Source organism: Bos indicus x Bos taurus, chromosome 16, assembly GCF_003369695.1.
Source record: "Bos indicus x Bos taurus breed Angus x Brahman F1 hybrid chromosome 16, Bos_hybrid_MaternalHap_v2.0, whole genome shotgun sequence".
NCBI classification, from domain to species: domain Eukaryota; kingdom Metazoa; phylum Chordata; class Mammalia; order Artiodactyla; family Bovidae; genus Bos; species Bos indicus x Bos taurus.
The window spans coordinates 66,176,013-66,192,943 of record NC_040091.1 but is presented as its reverse complement, the minus strand read 5'-3'; the positions used below and the strand labels follow the sequence as shown (position 1 = coordinate 66,192,943).

General features: G+C 37.4%; 1 protein-coding gene across 3 annotated transcripts in view; it reads right to left on the bottom strand.

Moving 5' to 3' along the window:
* The window catches only part of HMCN1 (hemicentin 1), a 537,282-nt gene that overhangs the window by 325,629 nt on the left and 194,722 nt on the right, over positions 1 to 16,931 (bottom strand). For all 3 annotated transcript variants that reach the window (XM_027565583.1, XM_027565584.1, XM_027565586.1), the window contains exons 5-6: positions 13,797 to 13,968; positions 9,999 to 10,105 (exon numbers count right to left, since the gene is read on the bottom strand). In XM_027565583.1, coding sequence (XP_027421384.1) covers positions 9,999 to 10,105; positions 13,797 to 13,968 — 279 coding nt within the window. The remainder of the gene's footprint in view (positions 1 to 9,998; positions 10,106 to 13,796; positions 13,969 to 16,931) is intronic.

Sequence of the window (16,931 nt, the reverse complement as noted above, 5' to 3'; positions counted from 1 at the left end):
ACCTTCTCCCCTAAACATCATCCAGGTTCTATTATGGAAAATATTTCCTTTCTCTTTGCTCGGGGAAGATACAGCCAGGACAAGCACAAGAGTCAATTATCAACTAGCTTTTAGCTGACCAGCATCTTCAGCTCAGCAGTGTCCAGTTAGCGAGATACAAGTATGAGTGAAAAAATAAGGTCGTCACCCTCTAAGAGCTTATGGACAGTGAGGAAGTCAGATGGAGGAAGAGAAATCTCCAGTGCAATACAGTAAATGCAGTGATAGAATTACAGAAAAGGTAGAGAGAAAAGAAATCCGTATACTAAAGGAGCACGGACTAGGTTGTAGTTCAGTTAAAACCTCCTGAAGGAGATGAACAAGATATTGAATAGCTGAGAGCTGAGGTCACCTCTATGTGCATAAATAATAAATAATTTGGATTAGGGCCACAGGATAAAACATTAACATTTATTGGGCACTTTCTTTGCATCCAGACTTTGTGTATACATTGGCTTATTTGTTTTTCATTACAACTGTGTAAGGTAGATACCATCATTAGCCCCATGGCACAGATAAACAGACTGAGGCACCAAAGCATTACATTCCTTGCCCAAGTTCACAAGGGTTCCCAACTTTCCTAACATTGCAGAAGTCAGGTTTTAACCCAAAGGTCAGACTCTGGGCTCTTTTCCACTGTGCTAGATTTTCTCCCAAGGGCAAGGTCAGTCAGAGTGAGCCTCTATCTCAGTATCTCTCTAATTATGATTAGAGGACCGACTATGTCTATACCTACACAAAATCACCTGGATTGTTTGTAAAAATACAGACTCCAAGCTCCAGCCAAAATGTACTGGTCAGTGGCGTCTAGGACTATGCATGTAATATATGGTAATATGTGACTATATATGGCTACAAGGCTCTGCAAACCACAGTTTTCCCTAAATCCCTGTGACGCATGTGGCAATGAGTACAGAAAAGATGAGGAGATATGTATGTCCCTGTTACTACCAATCACATTCCTAACTGAGCAAACCCTGCAGAAACTCAAAGCAAAGGAAAATGAAGGTGAAGGAAAGGAAAAAAAATTACATCTTCTCAAAAAATGTGTTGTATTCTTAGCATACATGATGTTCCTAATTACCAGGGCTCATTTTAACAGGGCTTAAAAAATACTGTATGTTTAAGTGCAGAAGTCTCAGTACACTTATTCCATTATTTCTAAAGGAAAATGTGTTATGAATTAACAGATATAAAAGGAAACTATATATCATAATCCAATTTAAAATCGAGGACCTCCTACATGGCTGTATAAAGCCTTGAGAAGTCTACGTTCAACTGCCTTAATAATGAGAGCTTTACTGAAAATACTATTGTCTGCTAGTTTCTTGTTAAGGAGAAACAAAATAGTCATATTATGAGTTGTTTTAGATGTTTTTCACTGACATCATCTATGCTGTTAGTTGCCTTGTTGCTCAGAAAGTCCCCTTTGATAAAACAGCTACCGAGAGGTTATCAAGGGCAAATGTGATACACCCTTTGCCTAATGACTGCTATCGAGTACTAACCATCTACCAAGTGTTATGTGCACAAACCAACTGATAATAAGTCCGTTTCCAGAGTGGTGCTTACAGCGAACTCTGCTCAATGTGATGTGGCAGCCTGGATGGGAGGGAAGTTTGGGGAGAAAGGATACATGTATTGTGCATGGCGGAGGCCCTTTGCTATCCACCTGAAACTATCACAGCATTGTTGGTCAGCTATACTTCAATACGAAATAAAAAGGTTTTTTTTAAGTGATGCTTAATATCTGAGAAAAATTAGAAATTACCCAAGTGTTTGAAAATATGGTATCCTGCTGGTAAATAATCAGAGAAGGCAATGGCAACCCACTCCAGTACTCTAGCCTGGAAAATCCCATGGACAGAGGAGCCTGGTAGGCTGAAGTCCATGGGGTCGCTCAGAGTCGGACAGGACTGAGCGACTTCACTTTCACTTTTCACTTTCATGCACTGGAGAAGGAAATGGCAACCCACTCCAGTGTTCTTGCCTGGAGAATCCCAGGGACGGGGGATCCTGGTCGGCTGCCGTCTATGGGGTCGCACAGAGTCGGACACGACTAATGCGACTTAGCAGCAGCAGCAGCAGCAGAGCTGGGATGTGAATTCAGTGAGGATCCAGAAACTGACCTCCACAGGTACAACATGCGCTTCTCATGATCATTTCAATGAACTGAATTATGCTGGTTTGGGGGTAAAGGCTGAAATATACCCAACTGCTCTACATAACAGGAGAGTAATATGGAATTTTGCTTCCCTGGTGGCTCAGCCAGTAAAGAATCCACCTGCAATGCAGGAGACCTGGGTTTGATCCCCTGGGTTGGGAAGATCCCCTGGAGAAGGGAGTAGCAACCCACTCCAGTATTCAGGCCTGGGAAATTCCATGGATAGAAGAACCTAGTGTCCATGGGGTTGCAAAGAGTCAGACACAGCTAAGTGAATATCTATACGGAATTCCTGAGACTATTCACAGGAGAGAAGCAGAAACAAAATAGAGAAAAGAAGAATGGAGGGCAAGGAGAGAGGCAAAAGGAAACAAGTTACTTCAAGATAAACCCCAAATCTATAGTCAAATTTACTATATTTACAAAATGGTCTTGTTACTGGATTCCCTGAAATTTTTGAAGGACTGAGGTTTACCCAACATGGAGGCATAAAAGATTAGAATCAACACACAGATAATCAGAGGCAAGGAGACCAAAACAAAGTAAATCTTCAGGAAACCCCAGAAGCATTGGGGAAAGGCTTTGGGTTCTAATGTGTTATGGACAGAGTGGGGTTGGAGGAGAATTAAAAGATAAGAAAGTCTTGGAGGGGCAAAGAAAATTTAGCTAATTTAGCTAATCTATGACTAAGTTAAATAGAGGTGAAGTCCAGCTGCATATTTCTTACTCCTCTCTTCCCTTCTGAATTATTTTAGCTACCTTAGGACCATTTTTCTAGATACATAATTAAATTAGTATGACAAAAACCACTGCTTTGATGTTTTTCTATTTGATCTTTATATCATGTAGCTTTAAACTATGTGCTGTAATAAAGTGAGAATTTGGCTCCAAAAAGCATCTCTCCACCACAGAGTATCTAGAAGTATCACTTAAGCACAGAGGCATCCTCACCTCATGGTTCCTGTAGCTCAGAACAGGGAAATTAAGGAGGCTCACAGTGGTTCCAAGCGTAACAGGAAATGTTCTAGACAGACACTGGACTGGGTTTGTATTAGCCTGAAATTCACATTTTAAACAATATACTTCTTCATGTTATTTATAAAGGTTTATAATGTGTTACATTACTGCCCTGAGTTACAATGTCAAGTTGGTCAAGTTGCAGAAGGGTCTGAGTCAGGAATACAGAGGCTGCTGTAGTGTAAGCTGAGTTGAGGCAAAGATGAGGTTAGACTAGATACCTCCTGGCATTCTCTAGTTATAAATAGGCAGCCACATAAAAGAGTGAGAGAGAAGCAGCAGCAGAGTGGACCAGAGTGTAGGCTTCTGAACTGAGAGTGAGTCTTTAAGAAATGAAGGAGCAGAGCAGGCTGAAGGACCATGGAGCAAGCACCATGGAGAGCTCCAGGGAAAATGAGTTGCTCTTCCGGTATCTTCCTGATCAACTATATTGCAGATGAATCTATTTTTAAGGCTAGATATCTATTAAATATTGAAAGTCTCCTCTACATAGAAAGCCCTTGAAGGCAAGAATTATATCAAATATATCACCTATAAAATACTATTCAATAGGTACTTAATACATGAAATTAATTTATTAATACCATTAATAATAAGGCCAACAAACACTTAACGTTGGCAGTTTCCCTTAGATTTCCCTAGGACCAACTGATGTCAGAGTCATCAAGAATTCATTGAATTTTTCTAGATACATTAGGCTAAGTATGTTCACACGATATCTCATTAAGCACCAAAAAGAAATTGGGGCTCAAAGAACTAATTACTTGCCTAGGTTTATACAGCAAGTTAAATGGCAGTTACTCCAAGTTCAATACTCTAAGTCAATGCATAATATTCTAGGATGACATAATCTCTGGGTTGATTTGGACCCTATAGGATAGAAAACAATATCCCCATCTATTCATTTGCCATTCTAAATTTCTAAATGCACTCTCAACTTAGGAAGAGTCAGGTTAGTAGAGTGTTGGGAAACTTCTCTCTGAAAAAAAAAAAAAAAAAAGCCCTAATTTGGGACATTTGCCAAATTCTGTGATGTAAATACTACCAAGTGGCTGATTTCAAGCTCCCAACAGGATGTCACTGAGTTGGGAAGAGAAAGCACATAACTGACTCTCCATGAACCATTTATGAACCAGCTCCAGAAAACCATTAGGCCATGATAACAGTTCTGGCAAATGGCTTACCAAGGAAATGAAGTGTATCTGTCACTCACAAAAATACCTATCACATCCTAGAAGTAACACAATCCCTTCCTTTTTCTATGCACATTCTCCAGTCTTTTCCTCCACTAAAAAGAGGCCACATGTTGGGAAAGATTAAAGGCAAAAGGAGAAGAGAGCGACAGAGGATGAGATGGTTGGATGGTGTCACCAATTCAATGGACATGAACTTGGGCAAACTTCGGCAGATGGCGAGGGACACAGAGGCCTGGCGTGCTGCAGTCCATGGGGTCGCAAAGACTCAGACACGACTTGGCGACTGAACAGCAACAATGTTCTAAATATGTCAGTGCCTCCATCAGCTTGGCTTCCTGAGCATATGAAGCACAGCAGCCCATCAACCCTCACAGAACATGTGACACTAGTGAGGAATGAACTTGTATTAAGCCAGGGAGAGCACATCCTGGTACTAAATGTGAAGTCTACCATGTTATACATGAATTAAAATATGATTGCTAGAGTTGGCTTTAATTTCTCTCTCCTAAGGAGTTTCAATGTTTTATAAAATAATAAATAAGTCAAAGTAAATAAAGTAAAGCCTTGATGTCTATCTAGAATTGATAAGAAATGACACCCCACTCCAGTACTTCTGCCTGGAAAATCCCATGGACGGAGGAGTCTGGTAGGCTGCAGTCCATGGGGTCGCTCAGAGTCGGACACGACTGAAGCGACTTAGCAGCAGTAGCAGCAGCATAGACACAGATGGGGGAGCCTGGTGGGCTGCCATCTATGGGGTTGCACAGAGTCAGACACGACTGAAGTGACTTAGCAGCAGCAGCAGAGATACAGTTTACTATTTATACACAGTCTGGAGAAGAACTAATTTAGTTTTACCACTCATGTGTCAGAAACTGTTTAAATATGTACCAACATCTAATTTAATCATGACAATATTAAGTAGGTATTATTTTCCCCTATTTTTCTCAGACTTGGGTAGGTTTAGGTAATTTTTTCAAGGTCAAAAATATTTTAAGTACTATATCTTAAATTAAAATATATGTCCATCTATTTTCAAAGCATTTGCTCTTATATAACATACCATCCTTTACAAAGTAAAGAATACTATACTTTTAATCAAATATTTATTGGGAAGCTAACATGGGGTAGGATTTCTGCCAGTCAAAAAGATACAATGAAGCCAGCTAGATTTAAATACTATCATTTTACTAGTCATTGTTTGTTTTAAAAAATGTAATACAAGGAAAGAAATGTAAATTCTGTATATATTCACATATACACACCCACACATACCCATTTAAATATAAATAAAAGTGTACATATATTTTTTAAAGGAAATATTCCATTTGATTGACAATGTGATATTGGCAGACAAATATAACTGGGGAATATTCCAGGAAAAAAAATCTACTATAGAGGATTCCATTGACCCTAAACACTGAATTAATGCCATAGCTAATCCCTTTAAATAATACACCTGGTGTAGTCTGACTGCTTATTTAAAAGAGGTACCAGGTGGGAATAACTGGAGGCCAGTGTAATATGCTACTTGTGTGGTCCTTTGTTAGACTTGAGGTTTATTGTAATTCCATAACAAGTTTATGCCATTTATGCATTTCTAAAACTATCCTTATCCTGTAGAAAATGCATTAGTAGGTTCTGGCAACCAAAGTAACTATCTACAACCAGAAATATTTCTGCTAGTCTCAGAATCTCAATATAATCATGTGGTTGGGTACACTCCCTTCTCTACTTGGGAGATGATCTAAGGACAGTTTATCCAAATTTACTTAATGGAAACACCTCAGGGGATGTGCTACATCCCATGATCACACTGATAATCCTAGACTAATAGCAAGAGTCTCTAAACATAATGGGTACTGACAATTATTTAATGTCTTTGCAACAAAGTTTCCCTTAAAGAGCGCAGCACACAATCTGGCCTGAGAGTTTATGTGGTTATGTTCAAATAGCCTAGGTATAATTAAGCTGTCTTAATGGAAAATTTACACTTCTTCTCAGAAATGAGACCCAGGATTTCTAGCTTCCCTACAGATACAAATTTAAAGGCCTCAAACAACTGTCTCTTTTGTTTGTAATAATAACTTGGGGTCCATTTCAGTTACTTCTTTCTGGCAAGTTTTCACCTGCATCAGAGGCAACCTAAAACATCCAGGTTACTTATATGAAGTATACTGATGAGTTGACTCATTGTCTCTGTTCAATTAAAGTGTTCGAATAAACCACAGAAAAGTAATCACCAGGGTTTCATTGGGAAACCACAGAAGAAAAGCAATCGCCATTGTCATAGTCAAATCATGGGCATAATAAAGTGTTTTGTGCCAGTACATCAACTGTGATCCAAACTAAACCAAAGCCTGCTTCCCTGGATATCATCAGAATAAGTGAATTCGTTCTTATTCAGGAATATTTATATAGTTCTTTCCCAGGCACTAAGGCATATACTTGTGACAAAGTCTGGTCTACAGCAAAACTGGAAGCCAAAACCTGTACAGAAATAAATATGACATAATGGGGAAAAATTATGCAAAGGGAGGTGCCAAAAAATTGCAATAGAAAGCCAGAGGGAAAAGAGTATATTCTGAATGAGAAAAGTCTTGATACAAGTGTTACCATTTGAGCTGAGCACTATTGGGAGTTATGAATCAGACATAAAATAAGAAAAGAATATTCTAGAAAGAAGCAACAGCTTGAAAGAAAGCACAGACCAAGAGAATGTGGTAAGAGAAGATGAGAGACATTGCAAAAGTATATTTGATTCGAGTAGAAAGGCACGTGGTGGAAGATAACCAAAAAGACTGGTTGAGGCTCAATTTGGTGCTCCTTGAATACCATGCTAAGGTCAAATAAGAGATGGGCTGTGTTCTACACATAAGATTAAAACTGTTATGCAAAACATTCAAAAAAGCTGTTAGTAATTCCACCGATAGAGCAGACACTTTCCAGATAGCAGAGCGCATGAGAGATGGCACTGGGGATGTGCTGTCTAATCTCAGACGTTTCTCCTCTTAAGAAAACACACATGTAAAATGCTATCCTTCATTAGCCATCCAAAAGGGAGATCCAAAGTCAGCAGCAATATTTATGTCAGTAGATTCAGCTCAATTGCCTTTATGCCAACCTGATACATTATTTTGGTATTTCATTCAGGAGCGAAATAAGTTCATTATCTTTACTTGCATTGTAATTCTCATCCTTTGTTTAGATATCACTAATTGTACACCAGATATTGTGTAACAACAGGACCAGAAGCTTCTTTGATGATGATTAGATATGAATTTAAAATACTGTGATAATAGATATTGTGTCTTTCTATTGTGTTCTTAATTACAGGAGGCCAGGTTTAGAGACTTGTCTAAACAGTGTTCCTATCATCTTATCTCCTTCCTCACTCACAGATTAATCCTCAGTGACTCTCTGTTCTAATGATCAATTAAGATGTACTTAGTGCCCATTAAGTATCATGGAACATGGCCAGAATCAGACACTCAGTAAAGGTTTACTGAATGGATGACTGGATCAATAGGCGTGTTAGGCACAAGGAAAAACATCAGACATGTAAAATATCCCCCTTCTAGGCAAGAGTTTTATTAGAGGAAATACCACTGGTAGCAATCCAAATCACCTATCAAATGGGTTCAAATACTTCACAATCAGTTGCTAATTATACAGAAGAATGGTATCACTTGTATGCATCTCAAAGTCAGTAACAGACAACTTAACATCACTGGTTAGAGAGCAAGAACGGATCATCTTAGAGAACTTGCTAAGTGAGCTACCTTAGTGAACAGCTAGCTCAAGACTGCTGACTTAGAGCATGCTTAAATGAAAATGTTTGGACAATACAGAGACTCGGAACTTCATATACTCCTTTCCACTGTGGTCACAGAAAGTCAGACTCAATCTAGTTATATGTGGGGCAAGTTGGTTAAAATAACTGTAATATCAAATTTGGCCATATTACAGTGAAACACTTCATTATTGACTATCTGATGCACTTAGGAAGGACTGAGCAACTACTCTGTGCAAGGAACTGGGGGATAACACAGGCAGATGGGACTATTTGTGATCCATTCAATAAAAGTTACTAATTTTATTTCACATAGCCTTTTTACTTAAACCCTTATTCCATATTATTCATGTTAAAATATCCATATTACTACTTTCCTTATAAGACTGAGAGTTGTGAGGAAAAGAAACACTGATATTCTAGGACTTAAATGGAGTTACAATAAAAATTAACTTTATAAAATTAAAGAATAAAAGTTAAGTATTTCTTTTAAAAAACTGGCATGCAAAATTTCTATGGTATAACACCTCCATGTACTTTCACAGCAGCTATATAATTTCAAAGGAGCCAGTTGATCTCATTTTCTTTTCTTTTTATCATGTCAGGAAGCTGAGATGGTGAAAGAGTAAATGATGCAAGGGGAATCTTCATTTGAGTTGTTCCAGTATTTCAGAGTAAACTGTTTATTTGGAAGTTACAAGGGATTCTAATGGAAGAGGAAGAGTAATACACGCAGCACATATAAGGTGTGTCTTTAAGTCTGCTCTCCCTGTGGACAACTGGAGCTTATTCCTGCAGGGGCTGAAAGCTGCTCTAGAAGGGTTTAATTCTCTAGCTGAACAGCCTTCTCCTGTTCTATCTTGAGAAAAAAAAAAGCTTCTCAGACACAGAAATACAGATCCTGCGGTTGGAAGTAGGCCAGAGCACACTGAAATTTCTGAGAAATATGGGCAAGCCATGCACAGCATCTACTAGGGAGGGTCCCACATATAATTTGCAGCAGGACTAGATCTCAGATTTATGGTATCCTGAATTTCGAAGGCAAACACGTTCTTTCCTCCATATTGCCAAAATACAATGCTTTCTTAGTATGAACATATACTATTTAATGTGACTCTAAGATACAAATACAATTTTGCGTTCAAGCACACAATGAATGTAGGTCTACTACACACCAATAACCAGCAATGTTTGAGTGCTTATTTTGTAACAGGAACTTGTTAAATACTTCATTTTATCATCTTCATTTAATTCTCAGAACACTTCTATGAAAGAAAGGACTGTTATTGCCATCCTATATTAAAGAGGTGGAAAGAAAATCAAGAGAAGCTATAGTTCTAAGGGGTTAGCAGCTTTTAAGTGGTGGTGTTTTCAAACCCAGGGCAGTTCCACACTAGGGCCTTTGTCCCTAAACACCATTCTCTACTGGCTCCATCTCTGATTGTTTTGGAGGCAGACAGTGGCTAATATAATATATATAATAATATAATATATATATATAATAATATATAATATAATAATATAATTTACAGATTCGATGATAGGAAAACTACCTGGAGCATTTTAAGTCTATTTATGGTGGTACTGATCCCTTTCAAGGTCATCACAACCAAACACTATCAATTCATATGATCAAGACAACTCCGAAGAATGCAACATGTCTATTGATTTTTAGCAAAAGCATTCTCCATGATCGTTAGAGAAGATATAAATAAACTATTATATATATTTTATAAAACGTGCCAACATCAAAATAAAACAACAAATAGACTCTGTAACATAACAGTACCTTCACTGTCCATATTCCAGCCTCTGGCTCTTTAACATTCACCACCTTGGCAGAGTTATGAATATTTAATAGCTCATTCAGGCCAAATCCCTTTTTTATCAGCTTTCCTGAAAGACAGACATAGAGGTTATAAACATAATCTTTATTTCAGCTATGTATATCAGCTGTGTACATTTCCAGTATAAATTACCTGATGGACATTTACACGTCTAGCTCAAAACATCATTTTATATCTAAAATATACGCAACTTTAGCATTTCTGAACACTGTAATTGAAGTAACAGATTCCTATTTGCTATGTTGATGTGATCTTAAAAACAGAGTAAGATGGAAGACGATAATCGTATTTCCAAAGTTAATCTAGGTAACGATTATTATGGCTACAAAGAAGTTATGTACAGTCACTAGAGACATTTAGACTTAATAGATGGAAAAACAGTAAACTAGAATAAATGTCTTTTTGAATATGACTCAAGATATTGCTAACATTAAGAGCCCTGGGCATAACTTTGCATAAAGTGTAAAACCTCAGGTTTCCATGAAGTGCACAAGAAGGGTTTTACTTGTCAAAGGAATAATTAGAGGAGACAGTATAATGCAGTAACACCGTACCATCTCCAACTGAGATCAACATACAGTATCTGACAGTTGGAACTTAGGAAGGAAAGCAAATTTGGAATTAAGCCATAGTTTACATATTCATTTCAGGCTTGGCTCTCGTGTGGACTATTTCTGCAGTTATGTAAACAAATCAATTAAAAGAATCCCATGTTTGCATCAGAAGTTTTATAATCGCTGCAAATGACTTTTAAAATATCAATATCAATGAATTTTTAAAGTAGTAGAACTTAAGGCAATGGTTACAGGTACTTTCGATACAGATAATGAACAACACAAATCTTTCCTGGGTAGATAGGATATATGGTACTATAAGAATGCTACTTAAAAAGACAAATCCATTTCTACAGATAAATCTATTTTCAAGACCAAACAGTCTCAAAAAAATTGGTTTTGCTTGCTCATAAATTTCAATTTGATTGTTAAGTATGATTGAAGCCTTTGAGGTAAATTTCATACCCTATTTTCTCTAAGGTATGTCATTTTCTAAGATTCAAATAAAGTAAAAAAGGTAGTTATTCCTTCCCAATTTATAAATGTTCATACAGGTTTTAAAAAATGTAACATATACTTCAGCTACAATAGGAATAAAAATATTGTGCAAACATCATTGGTTAAAAAATTTCCTAAACACGAATATTAAGAAAAATTAGGTTTCTTTTTATTTTTTAAGATTACTATTCAATTCAACCTTAAATCTTATAAATTCAACCAGAGATGGAATTAAGCCCAAACTGAGAATCATACAATTATCAAAGGAACAAATTAAAACATCATTCTAATGAGAATATAAATATGTTTTTTTAACAACCATCTCCTGTAAAATTATACAAGCCCCTTTGCCATGACAAGGCTGTGATCCAAGAAGGGTCATAGTGGAAAGTTACCACAAAATATGGTCCACTGGAGGAAGGAATCATAAACCACTTCAGTATTTTTGCCTCGAGAACCCAACAGAGTATGAAAAGACAAAAAGACACGGGAAGACAAGCCTCCCAGGTTAGAAGGTGTGCAATATGCTTCTGAAGATAACAAGGGAACATTTCATGCAAGGACGGGCATGATAAAAGACAGAAACAGTAAGGACCTAACCGAAGCAGCAGAGATTAAGATGAGGTGGCAAGAATACACAGAAAAATTATACAAAAAAGGTTTTAATGACCTGGATAAACGTGATGGTGTGATCACTCACTTAGAGCCAGACATCCTGGAGTGTGAAGTCAAATGGGCCTCAGGAAGCATTACCACAAACAAAGCTAGTGAAGATGATGGAATTCCAGCTGAGCTATTTCAAATCCTAAAAGATGATGCTGTAAAAGTGTTGCACTCAATATGCCAGCAAATTTGGAAAACTCAGCAGTGGCCACAGGACTGGAAAAGGTCACTTTTCATTGCAATCCCAAAGAAGGGCAATGCCAAAGAATGTTTGCTGCTGCTGCTGCTAAGTCGCTTCAGTCGTGTCCAACTCTGTGTGACCCCATAGATGGCAGCCCACCAGGCTCCCCCGTCCCTGGGATTCTCCAGGCAGGAACACTGGAGTGGGTTGCCATTTCCTTCTCCAATGCATGAAAGTGAAAAGGGAAAGTGAAGTCGCTCAGTCGTGCCTGACTCTTCACGATCCCATGGACTGTTTAACTACTGCAAAATTGTGCTCATTTCACATGCTAGCAAGATAATGCTCAAAATCTTTCAAGCTAGGCTTCCGTAGTACATAAACCGAGAACTTTCATACATACAAGCTGGATTTAGAACAGACAGTGGAAACAGATCAAATTGCCAACATTCATTGGATCACAGAGAAAGCAAGGGAATTCCAGAAAAACATCTACTTCTGCTTCATTGACTACACTAAAGCCTTTGACTGTGTGGATTACAACAAACTGTGGAAAATTCTTAAAGAGATGGGACTACCAGAGTTTACTTGTCTCCTGAGAGACTGTCTCCTAAAGAGGAGCTAAAGAGTCTCTTGATGAGGGTGGAAGGAAAGAATGAAAAAAGCCGGCTTAAACTCACATTCAAAAAACTAAAATCATGGCAACCGGTCCCACCACTTCATGGCAAATAGAGGGGGGAAAAGTGGAAGTAGTGACAGATTTTATATTCTTGGGCTCCAGAATCACTGTGGACAGTGACTACAGCCATTAAATTAAAAGACGCTTGTTTCTTGGAAGGAAAGCTATGACAAACCTACATAGCACATTGAAAAGCAGAGACTTCACATTGACGACAAAGGTACGTATAGTCAAAGCTATGGTTTCTCCAGTAAACACGCACAGATGTGAGAGTTGGACCATAAAAAAGGCTGAGCACCAAAGAACTCATGCTTTCAAATAGTGGTGCTGGAGAAGATTCTTGATAGTCCACTGGAATGCAAGGTGGGCAAAAAAGTCAATCCTAAAGGAAATCAACCCTGAATATTCATGGGAAGGACTGACGCTGAAGCTCCTATCCTTTGGCCACCTGATATGAAGAGCCAACTCATTGGGAAAGACCCTGATTGGGAAAGATTGAGAGCAGGAGGAGGAGGAGGCAACAGAGAATGAGATGGTTGGATAGTATCACTGGGATAGTGTCACTGAGGCAATGAACATGAGTTTGAACAAACCCTGGTAGATAGTGAAGAACAGGAAAGCCTGGCGGTATACTACAGTCCATGGGGTTGCAAAGAGTCGGACACAGCTTAGTGACTGAACAAGAACAACCTGTAAAATTAAAATCTATCAAGAAAATGATATGGTAAAAAATTAGACAGCTTTTTTAGTAATAAAGGACTTTTTTCATATGATTCACTTAAAAATGACAAAACACTGAATTTTACAGAATAAGTTACTGTGAAGTATTTCCTCATATAAAGATGAAGAAAATATTTCAGGTTCATCTAAAATATTTTTTGGATCCTTCAGTTACAATTAAGATAGTAAATGCCATCTGTTTAAATTATTAGGAGTTTCAGTTTTTGAATCTCATGTTAACTCAATGATACTTATGACTAAAAATACTCAGTTTTAATTTTTAAACATCTTCTCCAGTCATTTTTGAGTTGGTTGAATTTATTCATAAAGTTAGCATTAATTTGAACAAGTAAGTCTGTTAAAAATCTTTTATCTTCCATGGTTTTTCTATTTTTTTCATATTCTATATTTTTAAATATTTTTAATATGAATATTTCATATAGCTCACCTAAAGGATTGTGAATTTCAATCATTGGAGAAGGGCCACTCAGAGACACAGTAACCTCTTTTAGACTGGGATCAAAGGGAATTTTCCAAGTATTTTCAGCCTGTTCCAAATGGTCTGTTGATAAGAGGTGAACTTTGGAAGCCTGTACTGCTTCTTCCACCCATTTTAAAACCTACAAGAAAAAGAGAAATGTGAGTGATATCAAAATATTTACAGCTTTACACCACCTCGAATTGCTGAAGCAGTAGCCTATTTGCTTAATGAAATGACGAGGTCGCTTTCTGTACTGTGTGAGGCTTATTTCCATCACAATCAAGACAAACTTTCTCAACACACAGAACAGGTAAAAAGCACTCCCCGAGGATTAGTCTCCAAAAGTTTCAAACAGCTCATGCAGCTCAATAAAAAAACAAACAAACAAACAAACAAAAAAACCCCAATAACCCAATTGGAAAATGCACAGGATACCTGAATAAACATTTTTGCAAAGAAGACATACAGATGGCCGAGAGGCACATGAAAAGAGGCACATGCTCAACAGTGCTAATTATTTGAGAAACACAAATCAAAACTACAATGAGATATCACCTCACACCAGTCAAAATGGCCATCACCAAAAAAAATCTATGAACAATTAATGCTGGAGTGGATGTGGAAAAAAGGGAACCCTCCTACACTGATGGTGGGAATGTAAATTGGTACAGCCACTATGGAGAACAGTATGGAAGTTCCTTAAAAACAATCCCACTCCTGGGTATATAGCCAGAGAAAAACATGGTTTGAAAGGATAGACATACCCCAATGTTAAACGCACCATTATTTACAATAGTCAAGACAAGGAAGCAATGAAAATATCCATCAACAGAAGATGTGGTAAAAATACAGCCATAAAAAAGAATGAAATAATACCATTTGCAGCAACATGGATGGACATGGAGATTATCATACTAAGTAAAGTAAGTCAAAGAAAGACAAACATCATACGATATGGCTTCTATGTGGAATCTCTAAAAAATGATACAAATGGACTTATTTATAAAACAGAAACATATTTACATACTTAGAGAATGAATGTGTGGTTACCTGGGGGCAGGGGGAAAAGGGCAGGGAACAGACTGAGAGCTTGGGATTGACATTTACATACTGCTGTATTTTTTTTTAAAGTGTAACTCTCTCTACATCCACTTATTACAGCAGTTTCAGAAAAAAATATTAGTTTAACCCATATGACTGAGCAACTTCACTTTCATCAATTTCATTCATGTTCATCAATTTCATTCACTTCCATGCTCAAATTTCAATTTTTATATCTTGGAGTAATCTATTCAAAATGAGATTACAGTGTCCAAAAACTAGTTGTGCAAGATATGACATGCATAGGTACCACAGACAGTTCCATTTCTCAACACAAATGAAAAGAATCTACAGAAAACAAGGTAATGGCAATACTGAGATTCTTTTTCCCTCTATTCTTTCTTTCTCAGTTTTTCTCAAAGTTCAATTAATAAAAGACAATTAGCAAATTATCAAATCCAATTTCAATATATTGAGTACTGAATTATTGTAATAGAGTACACTATAATTATATACTATACATTATAATATATACTGTAGTATATTAATTATTAAAAAATAATTGCAATGCCAGCAAAACATTCATTTTTATGATAAAATAAAAAATACAAAAATATCATGGGAAAAATAACCATTATGTTTTTTGAAGTGGAAAAATACTTCAGGTTAGAACCAATTTAAGTGGTGTGCTCTTGAAGGAAACCTTCTAGTCCACAGAAATGCTCCACAACAGCAAATACAATTCCTCATTTTACAGGGCATGTATGGACAGGTACTGCTTAGCTGAACTTACCACCATTACTCCTAGATCATACTAAGCTTTAATCCACCTAAGATCTTCCTCTGGTTCATTTATCCTTCAAGACGGTATTCCATCATGAACAATTTCCCTCATAATTACTCATTAAACACTGAATAGCACTGGGTATTAAGCTATAGCCAAGCTACTCAAACAACAGTATTTTTTAAATTTCAATAACGGTAGTCACAAACCAATGAATCAAACAAGTATTGTGTCATAATTTCAATCTCTGTAAAATGGATCCCCCCCTTTTTATTGGATCTCAAGGATGAGGAAAGTGGCTAAGACATTATCATAAAATTAACAATGTGAGGCAATTATGTTTATTCATTAAATAAATGTTCACTGTTCAAAGAACTCTTCTGGGCACTGAGTATTGATGAAAGTGAATGAAATTGATGGAAGTGAATGAAATTGATGAACATGAATGAAATTGATGAAAGTGAAGTTGCTCAGTCATATTCAACTCTTTGCGACCCCAAGGACTGTAGCCCACCAGGCTCCTCCACCCATGGAATTTTCCAGACAAGAACACTGGAGTGAGTTGCCATTTCCTTCTCCAGGGGATCATCCCAACCCAGGAATCGAACCCAGGTCTCCTGCATTGCAGGCAGACACTTTACCATCTGAACCACAAAGGAAGGAAAAGCTGGACTAGAGGAAGCACAAGGGGGAATCGAGATTTCCAGGAGAAATATCAATAACCACAGATATGCAGATGATGCCATTCTCGTGGCAGAAAAACAAGAGGAACTAAGAACTTCTTGATGAAAGTGAAAGAGGAGAGTGAAAAAGTTTGCTTAAAACTCAATATTCAAAAAATGAAGATCATGGCATCTGGTCCCATCACTTCATGGCAAATAGATGGGGAAACAGTGGAAACAGTGAGAGACTTTATTTTCTTGGGCACCAAAATCAATGCAGATGGTGACTGCAGCCACAAAATTAAAAGACGCTCTCTGGAAAAAAAGCTATGACCAACTTAGACAGTATTTTAAAAAGCAGAGACAGTACTTGACCAACAAAGGTCCACATAGTCAAAGCTATGGTTTTTCCAGTAGTGATGTATGGATGTGAGAGCCAGACCGTAAAAAAAGCTGAGCACCAAAGAATTGATGCTTTTGAACTGTGGTGTAAGAGAAGACTCTTGAGAGTCCCTTGGATTGCAAGATCAAACCAGTCAATCCTAAAGAAAATCAGTCCTGAATATTCATTGGAAGGACTGATGCTGAAGCTCCAGTACTTTGGCCACCTGATGT